The 14,147-nt window shown below is 39.1% G+C and overlaps 1 protein-coding gene across 1 annotated transcript; it reads left to right on the top strand.

Annotated features, from left to right (window-relative positions):
* The first annotated feature begins 2,166 nt into the window (after positions 1 to 2,166).
* On the top strand, positions 2,167 to 13,027 carry perp (p53 apoptosis effector related to pmp22). Its single transcript, XM_083922796.1, has 3 exons — positions 2,167 to 2,517; positions 8,658 to 8,798; positions 11,085 to 13,027. The coding sequence occupies exons 1-3, from the start codon at positions 2,313 to 2,315 to the stop codon at positions 11,294 to 11,296; spliced, it is 558 nt and encodes a 185-aa protein (XP_083778922.1). The 5' UTR covers positions 2,167 to 2,312; the 3' UTR covers positions 11,297 to 13,027.
* Positions 13,028 to 14,147: the final 1,120 nt, after the last annotated feature.

Here is a 14,147-nt window from a genome sequence, read left to right as displayed (position 1 = left end):
TTACTGTTACTGAACTTTGACTGATGGTTGCAATTCTGTGACTCTTTAAACCCAAAGAGAATGAAGACACGTAATTGCATTGTATGTTTCCTATCATACCCTTTAAAATGGTTAATTATTGTAGACTCAATAATGCCAAAGAATCTGTAATAAAATCTCCCTGCTTTATGTGAAGATGTTTAGAAGATAACCAAAGCACAAACTGCATTTTATCATTGTTTTGTCATGTATTGTTTGTCACCAACAAAGCATTATATCAGGTCTGTCTGAGTATTTGTACCATCATATAATCATTGTTACACGCCAAAGTAAAACAATCCATACTATTGTCAGTGTCTTCATATTTATTTCTCATTTATATATAAAAATACCTTAGAATATTTATTTTACACAAGCAGTGGTTTTAAGATGGGCATGATATTTATCCTTAGGTTGAGCATATCAGTAACATTTATTTATTCAACCTGTACTGTGGCTTAACAAAAACACAAATACCTACCTATCCTCTAATCTCCTATTTCAAAGAATAAAGAATGTGTACAAGTTTGCACTTCTCCCCCTCACAGGGCCCGCAGCTCTTAATATTTAAATAAAAATCCTTAAAAACACATTCAAATGATGCTGTTTAAATCATTTTGGACAGCAAATTGACATCCACAAATGCTGTGAACATCAGTGGATTAACACCCCAACTGATGATGTCATCTGCTTTTTTCTTGAATCAGCGTCTGACTCTGTCGACTCTTACGGTTTTCTCTGTGATATTGCATCAGATTTATTCAAAGATAGAAGGGCTTAAAGATGTGAATCAGAAAGGGAGAGTGTCATGAGAGTTGTTCTGTTCTTCACTGCTGTGAAGCACAAAACACTGTCTCCAGATATCAAGCGTTCTGCCAAAGGACTTTGCCTCATTTGGGGTTTTCATGGTGCTAGAGTGGAAACACCCAAATCCCCCTCAGGTGTGCAAGTGGTTTAGTGACTGTAAAGAAACATCTGAAATTGTTGTGTTTCCCCACTCGTTTATCATAAGATCAGATAAACGTTACTGATCCTGTGCAGGTGTCACAGCAGCAGAAGAGCAGGCCACATTATTAACATCTATTTACATATGAAAATAGAATTATAGCCACTTAGTACTATACAGTATACACCAATGTAAATACTAAATATAACACAAATTGAGACAAATAACAAATCCCCACAAAAGTTGCACTTGAGCGACTTAAATTGGTTCTTATGTCAGTAGGTGACTGTAAGCAGCTAAAAATACAGTCATTGCACATTTGCAGCAAAACCAAAGTGTGTACAAAAGACTATACAAGTTTCATTTATGTTGCTTTCTCTTTTAGTTAATTGGCACAATGAGCGAGAAGACCCCCAGTCACATATATTGATGATCTTGATGCAAATGTTTCGTTGTATCATGGAATTACAATAAATAAATACACCAATTACACTTCCAAGTTTCCTATCAACCACAAACTAGCTTGTTTTCTAACTGTAGTGGTTACTTTTTTCCCAGATAAAAGTGCGATAATTAACTCCAATTTCTTGCACCACAGAATGTAAAGGAACAAACACCCCTGTGTGTAATGGTCTGATCTATATGCACATTTATGTTTTATACTTGTGCACATATATGTCTGTCTTTGTGAAGCACTTTGGTGAAATATTGCTTTCTAAAGTGCTGTAGCCTATAAATTTAGTAAACTTCAAACTTGGTATTGAATCTGTCAGTATCTCAGATGCACTGGTATGTGGTGAAAGGGGAGCTTGCAGAAATACAATAGTTATTTTCTCTCTTCCCTTGTTAGAGTGAGCTGGGGTGCCACCTCGTGGTAACTTCATGCACTGCATTCTTTCACTATGTTTTTCACTCGTTTTCTACCTTTCCTCTCTCACCCCACCCACTCAGTGCCCAGTCAAAAGCTCAAAAGCTACCTGTTGAGATACTCAACCTGAGAAAATTACCACATTTACTGTTATTAAAAATAATTAAAAAATGTTGGGATTCAGGAGTTAGGTCCGTGTTCAGATCCAGTTTCTTTCTGGGTGTAATATGACACAGTGAACGGGGCTGGGCTTGATCCAGTTTCAGCTTCCAGACAAGCCCAGCCCTTCAGGTCCCAAAACAGGTTGCATGACACACTCGGGTGGGGCATTTGTCTAATATCCACACCACACCTACAGACATTCTCTTTGCGCTAAGACGCACCGGACACCATATAATCCGAGGGGACTACACAGCACGTCCTACTCTCTCTCTATCTCTATCTCTCTCTACCCCGCTCCACACACTCCGATCGTCGGTCATGTTTCGCTGTGGGATCGCCTACCCCCGATGCAGGTGGATCGTGCCCCTGCTGCTGCTTTTCGCCATTATTTTTGACATTATCGCCATCGCCGCGACCTCGGGATGGGTCGAGGACGAGGACGCCAAGACTCACTACGCCAGTATGTGGGACCAGTGCCGAGGCAGGAACGACAACTGGGACTGCAAGTCGCTCATGGAGTACTGTAAGTGTCCGTTTATAAAGATATAGGTCCTCCTAAACAACAAGACTAGAGCGCATGGCATAGAAAGAGAGAATGCACGCGTTAATGCCGTCAGTGTGACCTGACTCTGTGTCGCTGGGGTGTAAAATTCAACATTCACTTGAAGGACTCGACCTCAGATTACAACCAAAAAGTCCCGGCTGAGGGGAGGAGGGCTGAGGCCTACTCTCACTCTCTTAGGCAGGATTGAACTTTGGTCTGCAGCCTGGGTAAATACAGTAGGGAAAAGGGAGGTCCCATACATATGCTGTATAAAGAAAACAAACACAACAGCCCTTCCTCCTTGTTAACTTTGAATTTGACTTGCCTCTTTTTAAATTAAGTTTATCTGTGTAGCCCAGTATCCCATAAAGGATGGAACAACTGGAGGAAAGCGCCTCAAGGAGGTGCCCCCTCTTCATACTGTGCAATAACAGATAATTAAAGATGTTTTAAGTTGATACCTGCTCATACCTGTCGAAATACTTTCAATTAAAGTCTCCTTGTATAGAGTTTAATGCAATCATAGCCAGTGGTTGAATGTAACACGTAAGTACTTTTACTCAAGTATTGTAGTCTGGAGTACTTTACTTGAATATTTCAGAGGGAAACGTGTATAACATTTATTTTCACTTACAGTTACTAGTTACTTTTTACATAATAAGACGTATAATATGAATAAACTGAGTAGTGTATATAAAGTATATAAAGTTGGCTCCACATTGACAAACTCCAACATTAAAATGCTCTTTTTCATTCCACACACAGAGTGCTTTAAAGTACATTTGGCTTATAATACTGAAGTAACATTTTGAATTCAGGACTTTTACTTGAGTGTTTATCATATGTTGTATTCCTACTTTGACTTAAGTAAATCATCTGACTACGTCTTCCACCACTGAACCCACCACTGACAAGAAATATGACGCATTTTCTACTTTAATCTGATTTGACTTTGCATAGTGATTTAATATGAGCTGCAGATCAGTGTCATATCACACTGATTCAATAACACGCCGGATAAAATCTTATGAAACGGGGACAGTAGCTGCACATTCCCAGCCAGTACAGCGGCATCGCACATGGGATCTCTTCCTGTTGCTGTGTTTATGCTTTATTTTCTAAAACTATTGTTTCTGCAGGCAAGGAAGCAGAACAACAATACTGCACTATAACAGTATAAGTTTTACTACAACAACTACTTCTAATAACTCTACCAATAACAAACCATCTGGGCTCCATGAATTATATTAGTCTTTAGAGGAAAATAGCTTAGAAATAACTTAATTCTAATAAAGCAGCTCACAGAGAGTAGTTCGGTTAGCTGGGGGCTAACATTCAGCATTTTGTCAAACCAGAAACTCACAACACTTCAGGCACATTTAGAATATTTGAAATGGTTTGTGACTTACACTCCATATTTTAAGTTGTCTGTCTGTCAGACCTGTTAACACAAATACAACTATATATAGAAAAACTGTTAATGAAATTCTTCTTCAGTGTGAATGTCCGAGCAAAGGCACAAAAACTCAATAACACACTCAATGAAAAATGATGTTGAACAATATCTGTGAACAGAGCAGACGTCTGTTCACTCCCTCGCTCCGCCTCAGGTTGTATTTGTGTTATTCTACACCCACGCTCCCCATCAAAGACTGTATTGTTGCTCTTAGCTGAGCGAAGCGAATGGCACGGAGCTCCATCTGTGATCTGTGAAACACATACATGTTCCCTGGGACACGGGCAGTGGTATGAATGCTTCCATCAGAGCGTTAATGACCTGGTATTCCTGAACATTTAAAGGGTTTCTGTTTACGGCTGCTAGAAACTCCGCATTGTTCAAGTCATTACATAACCTGAGTGCTAACCTGTCAAGTCCCGACCTCGAGGCTGAATGGGAGTGAAGGGAGTATTTGTTAATCTCTGACAGGCTCTGGTACACACATCTGATATGGTGCAGTGGAGTTCTGCAAGGATTAGTTCATTAATGATTGAAAGAAAATATTTAGATAAACGTTTTAATAATTTTTCAAACAAAAACGGCAAAGATTTGATGCTGCCGGGTTCTCAGATGCAAGGATTTGCTGCTTTTCTTGGTCTTCCTTGGTAGCAGTTTGAACTTTGTAGCGTTTTAGAAGGTAAATAAGACATTTAATGCTGTCTCCTTTGGCTCTAGTATATTGTAAGGATTAGGACAGGATTAATTGAGAAAGTAATCATATCCATGTCTATAACATAAGATCACAGTTGTAATTGGCGTTGGCTTCTAATCATTTTTAATGGGACGTGTCTCGTCTTATCTAGATCTGAAAATCACCCATCTTTTCCTGTTTCCGTGTTTTATCGTATGCATGAGCAAAAGAGACTAAAACACAAATGTTTTTATTTAGTTCCCTTACTGTAAAAAGTATTTTCCACGCATTTTCCGGTCTCTTTTGACGTTTCAGCTCCAGTAGTTTTGTTCTGCTGTCTGAACTACTGTTTTGGCCGGTTCTCAGCTGGACTGACGTAAACAAAAGACCATCACTGCTGCCAAAAGACTTCTGGCTGGATCTCTGGTACATTTTTCCCCCGAGGTTCCTCTGAGCATTCTTGAGTCTCAGCTCCGATCTACTTATGCGGATATGTTTGTGAAGTGAAAACAGAGGAAACAAACATGACCAGTACAGTCCATGTGTGCGGATGAAGGGCATGGTGTTAAGGTCGCTCCCTGTATACACGGGAAGCTGTATTCAAATGCAGGAATAAACATGTTTGCATGATGTGGCATGACCACGTCATTGGAAAAAGTATGAAAGTTTAATCGGAATCATCGCTCAAGGGAAGGGCGATACGATGATACACCACATAGCAATTAACCGGTAAAATACCAATGAATCCCACAGCTTTATTTGTATATGGCTGTTGTGTAAATGTAATGAAACATCTTCATTTTTATCATCGGATTAACCGATGACCGCAATTCCTTCATTCCTTTTAATCATTAACAGCTTTGGTGTTGAATTTGCTGAATTTTTAACCATATCCCCTAAAATAATTATTATTCTGCGAGTTATTTTCTTAACTAATCATTTTGACTCGAAAATGTAAACGTTTCTTCTCGTTCCTTATTTCATCCCAAAGATATTGAGTTTACTATCATGTATGACCAAAAGAAAATAGCAAATCCTCTCATTTTGGAGGCTGAAACCAGAGAATATTTGGCATTCTTGCTTGAAAAAGTACTTGAAATGAATGTATTATCAATACAGTTGCCAATTAAGTTTTTGTTGATCCACTTATCGTATAACCCTGAAAACTACTGTATACAATCATAAAAGATGTATAAAATATATTTTCTTGATTGAGTTGGTATATTTTTACATTCACTTGTGCATTCAAGACTCCTTTTAATGGTTGTAGTTGTGCATGTAGCACTGGACAGAATAAAGAATATCTAAATTCAGAAAAAATAATGTAATGATAGACACTTTGTAAAGAATTAATTAAAACATTGGCACTGTGTTGCCTGAACGAAGAGCATCTGGCTCCAGAGTCTCCAGTTGGATCAACTGCTGCTTGTGTGAAAACCTTTTTCTAAAGAGGCGTCATGAATACCTCGACTGTAAGACCAGGGCCCCGGTTTTAGAACATTTACCACGGCTGAAGCTTTATGCAATGTACGTGGGGAAGTCAGTGTGTTTTTGCGATTGTACGATTCTCTGGAGCGTTTTAGTAAAGCTGCAGTGAAGAACTTGTTCATGTAAGGGTGCAGCCTAATCTCTGTCGTTTTGATCAGAAAAGGAAAACAGATGCTGGACAGCTGGGTGGCATTAAGCATGAGTGATCGGGACCGGCACACGCCCAGCCATTTTCACCATAGTGCAGAACATTCACCAGCATAACACAGGAACAAACACACTGGCATGAGGACACAACGATGCCGTGCTGTGGGGCATTTTTACAGATATACTGGTAGTACAGTATATTTTATAAGAAGGGAACAAGTGGAGTTCCTTCCTTTTTTGTTTTTCCCCATGAATATGCACATTTTAACTTGAAAAACTGGTGTGTAGAAGTAATTTAACCGCTCACACGTCCACATGCAGGTTGTTTAAATTCAAATCACTGCCTCTAGTTCATGACAAAACGTCCTTCCCCTTACCACTTTTACAGAATTAAAATAGTTTCAAATGCACCACAGCACACATGGTGAATTATCACTGCGCCACGAAACCAAAGCATGCTGGAATGCTACGATGATCATGCGAAATTCAGCTTTCTTGTTTACAACAACCTTTAATGCTTTAAAGAGAAATAATCTGACCGAATCTTCAGTGAGGTTTCATGATGATATGATTGTTTTTAGTCTTAACTATTATGTGGTGCTCATGTTTCATGGGAAAGGCTGATATCATTCAAATGCCGTGCTGTTGGACAATCTGTTCTTGAAGAAGGATAATTAAAACGAAACAGAATGGAGACTACACTTCTTCAAATTAGGGAGTGTGTTTGTGCTTTGCTTGGTTACTCTTGTCTGATGATATTAAGTTTTAATTTGTGATAATTTAATTCCTACTACACTAAATCTTAGGTTTTAATTCAAGCATCTGCTTCAGGGAGAAAATTGAACCAGTTGAACTAGTCTGGTGTGTGTCAGTGTGTGTGAGAAATACCTCCGGCTGAGGCAGGTAGGGCATTAGCTGATTACACACACACACACACACACACACACACACACACACACACACACACACACACACACACACACACACACACACACACACACACACACACACACACACACACACACTTGTTTGAATAATTTAGGGCGTTGGCCGATACAGTTACAGTGCATTGGGTGTAACTGCATGTTGAAAATGCACACAGTGGGCTTGGCTGTAGTCTTACCATTAATTATAAAAAGAAAGAAAAAAAGTCAGGATTATCTGCATTAGCGTTTTCTCTGTTTGATTAATCAACAGTTTGTAGGATGCAACATGAGCTGCATGTTTACATGAAGCTTAATGCATAGGCAGATCTTTATTTGAATCTTGTGAAACCTGTTCAGAGCACAAAGACTACGTCAGGAAATGTGTTAGAGGCATGAGATTTTCCTGAGGTTATCTTTATACATTTGAACTTCCCCACCGAAACACCTTTGTCTCGCTTTTTTTTCTCATGTGACGGCTTGTACAAAAAAAGTATTGTTACTACAAGTTTCTTGTTGTTATAGATGTCAATTCTGCAAAAAATCAGAGTGACATAGCGAGGGGAAGCATTGTGAAGGGTGCGGCGGTGGTGGGTGTAGCAAAAAGACAGCTCGTCTCCCTCACCCACCGTATCAGCTTGAACCTCGCTAACCTTGTGGAATGTGCCGTCATGAGTTCATGCTGTTAGTGGTGAGAGAGAGATCGTCAGAGGGCTGAAGACTGTGTAGACACGTTGCACAACAGATGACTAAAAATGGGAGTAAAAACTGGTACGAGCAGTATAACAAAGAAAATAAAGAGCAAAATAAATGCTATTGAAACATCTGTATTAGTAAAATAATCAAGTTTCCATTATGTAGGTACTTTTTGAAAATAATGTTGTATTTGCATCTTAAGCCCAAAGAACATAGGCATAAGGGCAAATAAGAGCTCTGTGTTGGATAAACGTGTATAAACAAGAATACGATGTTTGCATAGGCATACTTATGTTAAAATGATCCATGTCCAGTATTACAGATGTATATAGAGGTTTATGATTTCCTGTTGTTCTTAACATAACCTCCAGTATTGAAACATAAAAATGTTATCACAAAGAGTTCATTTCTGGCGTCTTTTTAGGAGATTAACTGTGATTTTAAAATTGTACCTTCAAAAACAAAAAAAGTGCAAAAGTCTGAAAAGCAGCACTCACTTCACCACTTGCTGTTAAACCATTGCTCTGAGAACAGATATTAATAATAACTGAATACCGTTAAGATGAACATATCAACATTTTTGTCACAGAAAATAACTTGAAACTATGAAAGTGTGCGTGTGTCCGTGCAATTCCAAAATTAAAAAACAAACGTCATGGCTTTTCAGGTTTTTTAAGAGTATTTCCATGTGCTTGCGTGTAACTGATCAGTATGTTTGTTTGTGTTGTATCTCCAGCTTGGGCTCAGGCAGTGGCTGCTCTGATGATCATCGGCCTCCTCATCCTCATCGTCGCCTTCATCGTCTCCTGTGTGGCTCTGTGCTGCACACTCAACATCACTCTCCTGCCCCTCATAGGGGGAATGTTGATCCTTGTTGGTAAGATATCCACACACATGCTCACGAACACGCGTGCAAAAAGTTTCATTTCCAGCAAGCATTTAGAACATAATTAGAGATGTTTGAAGCAATGAGGTGTTGGCAGTAACAGAGAATAATCAAAATCACCCTGTTTCAGTTGTATTGTGTTAGAAAATGAAATCATCCCTTACTACACAAAGATCAACATTTAAAGAAGATGAACTGAAACTGTTCCATCCTCAGAAAACATGATAATATTCGCATTTGTAAGAAATTTAACTGCAATTTCAAGCAGCAGCCTCAGGGCAGTGGTTGTATTAAAGTTTACCTCAATCCCAAATTACAAATGTTTTCTCACTTAACACTAGTGGTGTTATTCTAAGGTTTGAGGTATGAGCTGCTTGTTGTGGACAGTTTTCATTGGAACTATTCTTTAAAGAAGAAATAATCCCTTTACACTAAAGTCTGGGAAGTGTTCATAACATGATCTAAAATCTACATAATTATGATTTGAATCAGTGAATATCTGATGGAAGAATAATTAAACAAGACAATTTTTCAAAACTTTCTCGTATTAATAGTTGAAATACTTGTTGCTTCATGCACATTTTGATCATACCAACAAGGAATACGTTTTAATTCAGTGTCAAGTGAGAATTGTACAATTTCTTTTATTATTTTGTGACCTTCTGAGCCCAACCATTCAAATTTAAATGATATTTTACAAGACTTTGCGGTGGTTAGTCATGTCCACGGTCCAGCTGGAAAAATACAGATTTCCATAAAATTTGACAAATGAGACATCAAGGTGATGTTAACAGAATGTGTAAGAATAGAGGAGTGAAAGATTATAAGTGGGAGTGATTAAGTGAGGAAAACCTAACCTTAATCCCAAAGAACACGATGATGTGTGAAAGTTTATAATAAAAAGGAAAAGCACCAAGAGACAAAGGCAGTGAAGGAAGCAGAAATGAGTTAATTGTTTTGGGAGGAGGGAAAGGGCGGGGTTTAGGTGTAACCATGGGAGCAGCTGCTTTAGTCTGTTTATGTGACGGACTCACCCCACACAGAGTCTGAGAACAGACACACACAATGACTTCATTGACTAGTGACCCAGCCATGATTGTCATTGTAATAGTAATATTTCACAGGCACTGGGATGTCTGTTGTAAATTTGTCAGAGGGAGTTGAAAGTGGCACTTGGGTCCTACAGGTGGCACAGAATGACTCCTGTTTCATTCAGAGTCTCGGAAGTAAAAGAAAGAAAGAGATCAGACAAGAATAATTGGATTAAAGTACACTTGCAGTATCCCTCTGTCGGGCTTTCATCTCTCCAGCACAGTTATTGGATCATATGAATCATCCAAGATGATTTTACAACACTTATCGTCATAATCCGATGCTCACTTAGTGCTGAGAAATGGGATAAAAGTGCGATGCTATCCTTTTTTACAAGGAGTGCCTTAACACAGACAGAGATGAAGATGATGATTCTCAGCCTTTCAACGTGAAGTCTTGCCCTTTTTATTTCCCCTTAAGTGTCTTTAAGTGGAACATATTCCCTGCTGTTTCCCAGTATGACGTACAGTCAATTCTGTACGGGCTTGTGCCAGCTCTTCACTGAAGCTATGTGATGTTTTTACATTGAATCATTCAAACTCAAGAGTCAGTGTTGTTTTACCCAGTTATAGTTAGGCTAAAGTTTTGCTTTTGAGCTTTTTAAAGTCACATGGAGACTGTTAGAAAACACTGCTCACGATCCCCACGGAATATCTGCAGTGATCGAGTGACCTTACTTAGGCATCTTTTGAATCAGTGTCATGCATTGTAAAATGGTGATCAGTAATGTGAAGTATTTGTAGCAAATGGGCTAAAATAAAGTAAATATGGTTCTCTTCCTCCTGTCGGGTCACTCCTGACCTCACAGGGTAAAAAAAAGCCTTAAATAAAATACAGAAATTGTCAGTGATTCTGAACAATGTGGGATGAAGTATCACACTGACTTGACTCACTGCCTGCCCTGCCTTTGCTTGAGGGCGTACAAGGCTACACAGAAAAATGCATCACAGGACAAGTGAGTGTCACACCTTTCTCGAGAAGCCATAGCTGCGTTTCAGTGACCGGTCTGATGGCTGTCAGCTAATACTGACTCACCTCCATATCACAGATAATAGTATGTTGATGTAACTCTTACACGCTCATGTGAAGGTATTTTCCCCACCCTGATGTTAGTGTCAGTGAGGTCTATTTGTCAAACCGGCTGCATGTCTTACTATAAGGTCATCTCTCTGTGTCTCTGTGCAGTGATTATACAGGTCATCGCTCTGATCATCTACCCCTGCAAATTCAACGAGCTTATCTTCGAGGGTCACTACTACTACACCTGGGCCTACGGCTTCGGCTGGGGCGCCACCATCCTCTGCATTGGCTGTGCCGTCCTCTTCTGCTGCCTGCCACGCTACGAGGATGAACTGACCGGCCTGGCCAAGACCAAATACATCTATTCCTCTGCTTAAAGACTAAACCTGCACACCCACCCAGTCACAGACACTTCCACTTTTCACTCTGAGCTGGATCGGTGCTGACCATTGAGCATTTTTACACTGTACCATTTCTCCAAAGATCCACGGTGGTTCAGTTCAGTTAGATTTGGTTCAGCAGTGGAAAAAAACCCTCCTAACAACCAAGAGCAAAGTCCGAAGCAAGGGGGATTCTTGCTGGAAGTGGACTGTGATTGGATGTCGCATCTGCTTAAATGTACAGACGTCTATTTTAGATTAAGTCAGCATTATAAAAAATAGTTTTTACCATGGTGTTTTTTCACATTCTGCATTTGAGTAAGACATATTCCTCATTTTATCTGTACTTTTTACCAGTAATTCTCAATGCAAGATCACCCAAGTGCACTTAACATAAGGGATGTAATTATGTGTAAAGCATAGCTTTAGCCTGATTTTATTTTAGATTTCCTAGAAACTTGGTAGAAGAGCAGACTAAAATTTGCACAGGATGCAAAATGAATCATTAATCATCATTTGGTTTTGTCCCGTGTGTTATAATGAGTTGTTCTCCGTTCATGAACGTGTCTTTTATTGTGTATGTGGTTGTAAGGTAAAAAGGAAGCAAAGACTTGGAGTCAGAAGCTGAATGTAATCTATACGTATGGTATATAGAAATGTAGTTTAACAGTCTTGTTTGCACCTTTTTTATGCATTTTTTTGTGATAATTCTCAGCTGCCGTCTGTCTCCAGAGTTTTGTATTCTTATTTTCTTATGACCAAAGGGATATAACTGAGGGAGTTTTCTGTGTTGTGTTTTTATCTGTTCAGAGGACGCAGAGGACACAACATGTGATAGTTGATTAACTTGGCTGCAGTTCTATCACTCTGAACTGGAAGCAAATTTAAATGAATTTCCATAAGATTGGTAATATATCTGTAACGCGAATTTAGAAAACCTGTCTTTAATTTGAGCTGAAAGGGAACAATAGAAACTCAAACTCCTGCAATGTTCATGTCTTGTTGCTTCGAAGTAGATGCATAGAGAGTGCATTCAACCAAGATGACCAATCATTTATTTTCTAAAAGACTTCATAAATTTTGATAATGCTCTTCTGGCTAACCATCTGCTGGTTTGATGAGACACTGAGACCGAGGTGTACAATCTTCTGACATACTGTGTAAAACTTGTGCCTTAGCTTTAGTGTTGTGTAGTTGAATGTCCTATCAAACCGGTCGGTTTGGTTTTCCTGACTCACACTTTTCCAGCTACATTTCTGTTCATACCAAGGCCAAATTCATGCCCAAGCAAGACCAAGTTATATTGTTTTGTTACATGAAAGAGTTCTGAGGAACCGTATAACTGTTGAATGAAAAAAGAGACCTGATGAGTGGTGTTATCAGTGGTCAAAGTTCACAAACCGACATGCTTTTACCATCTGACTTCTAATAACTATGAATTGGTGGAAGTTTTAACTGAGAATCTGAGACGGAGTCAGGCAGGTTTTTACTTGAAGAAGCTCTGCCTGCGTGTCTCGAAGGTGAGGTGAAAAACGGGCATAAATATCTCAACGCCAGCTTTTTCAGACATTATTAGTCACTGTATGGGTCTATAATGTACTATAGAGAATGTCTTATTAACATTCATCCACTTCTGGAAATCACCCAGCTGTTCTTCTGCTGTAGTATGAATTGATTATTTTTGGTAGTCTGTGTATTTTTATGCAATAAAAAGTTTCTTTTTTGAGAGCGGGGACATTTTCTGACTCATTTTTACAACACAGTGACCATGTTCATGTCCGGAGGGATAAAGAGGGAGAGAGAGGAACAGGGACCTAAAGGAGAAATATATTAGAAGGATAAAGTGCATCTACTGTTAAATTTGTTAAATGTTTCATAATCCTTTCTGTCTCCACTTTGCAGTAAGCAATAAAGATGACCACCGAAGTAAGAAACGCCAGAAATGAACTTAAGTTTCAAAACTGATCCCAGTCTAAGTGTGAGTTCATTTACAATGTCAGTGAGGTCGGGCAGTAAATCCAACCTGAATGCATATTATGTTCCTGTCTCAGTGATCGGACTCACACGGGGTTGTCAACACACACACACTCACACACAGACCCACAGATGTGAGTCATAATTTATGATGTGCACACACACACACATACACACCCAGAGAGCCACACCCTGGGACAAGCCTGTGTGAGAATGAGACTTTGCTCAGCATGTCTTGACAGCTCTGGTTTCTCTGTGAATGTTGAGAGAAAAGAGAGACAATGACACAAGGGTGAGAAACACAGTGTGAGGGAGAGGAGGACAGACAGTAAGGGAAAGTAAATTAGGGAGTAACTGGGGTAAAGTTAATGGAGGGAAATGAAACAAGCAAGAAGATAGACGCATGAAGAGAATACTTTACTTTCCCCCGGCAGCAAATCTTCTTGCTGTGTCGTGTCTCACATTACCTAATTTTGACACGTTCAAACAACTCTAGCGAATCCCCACTAGACCCCACCATCACCACCTAGCAAACTAAAACATTGGATCTTGATATTACATTTACAGTCACATGTAACAATAGCAGGGATTTTTTACTTAAGTAAAACTACCAAAAATACTCCACTAAAGTAAAGGTCCTGTGTTCAAATCCCACGTAAGTAAAAGTACAGAAGTATTATCAGCCAGATGTGCTTGAAGTTTATAAAGTACAAGGTTAGTTAAGCCATGCGTCCTGTTCTGCAACATATAGTGATATATTAATATAAATAAATAAAAAGCTTTTCTCTAATCTTTGTTTTTTTTTAGTTTTACCTATTTGGGCGTCATGGCGTTAATTAAATGAACCCATCTGAGAAGTTTAGAGGAGAAATCA

The sequence above is a fragment of the Echiichthys vipera genome, assembly GCF_963691815.1.
Source record: "Echiichthys vipera genome assembly, chromosome: 11".
Taxonomy (NCBI): domain Eukaryota; kingdom Metazoa; phylum Chordata; class Actinopteri; order Perciformes; family Trachinidae; genus Echiichthys; species Echiichthys vipera.
The sequence above is the reverse complement of the archived record's forward strand: the minus strand, read 5'-3'. Positions and strand labels throughout refer to the sequence as shown.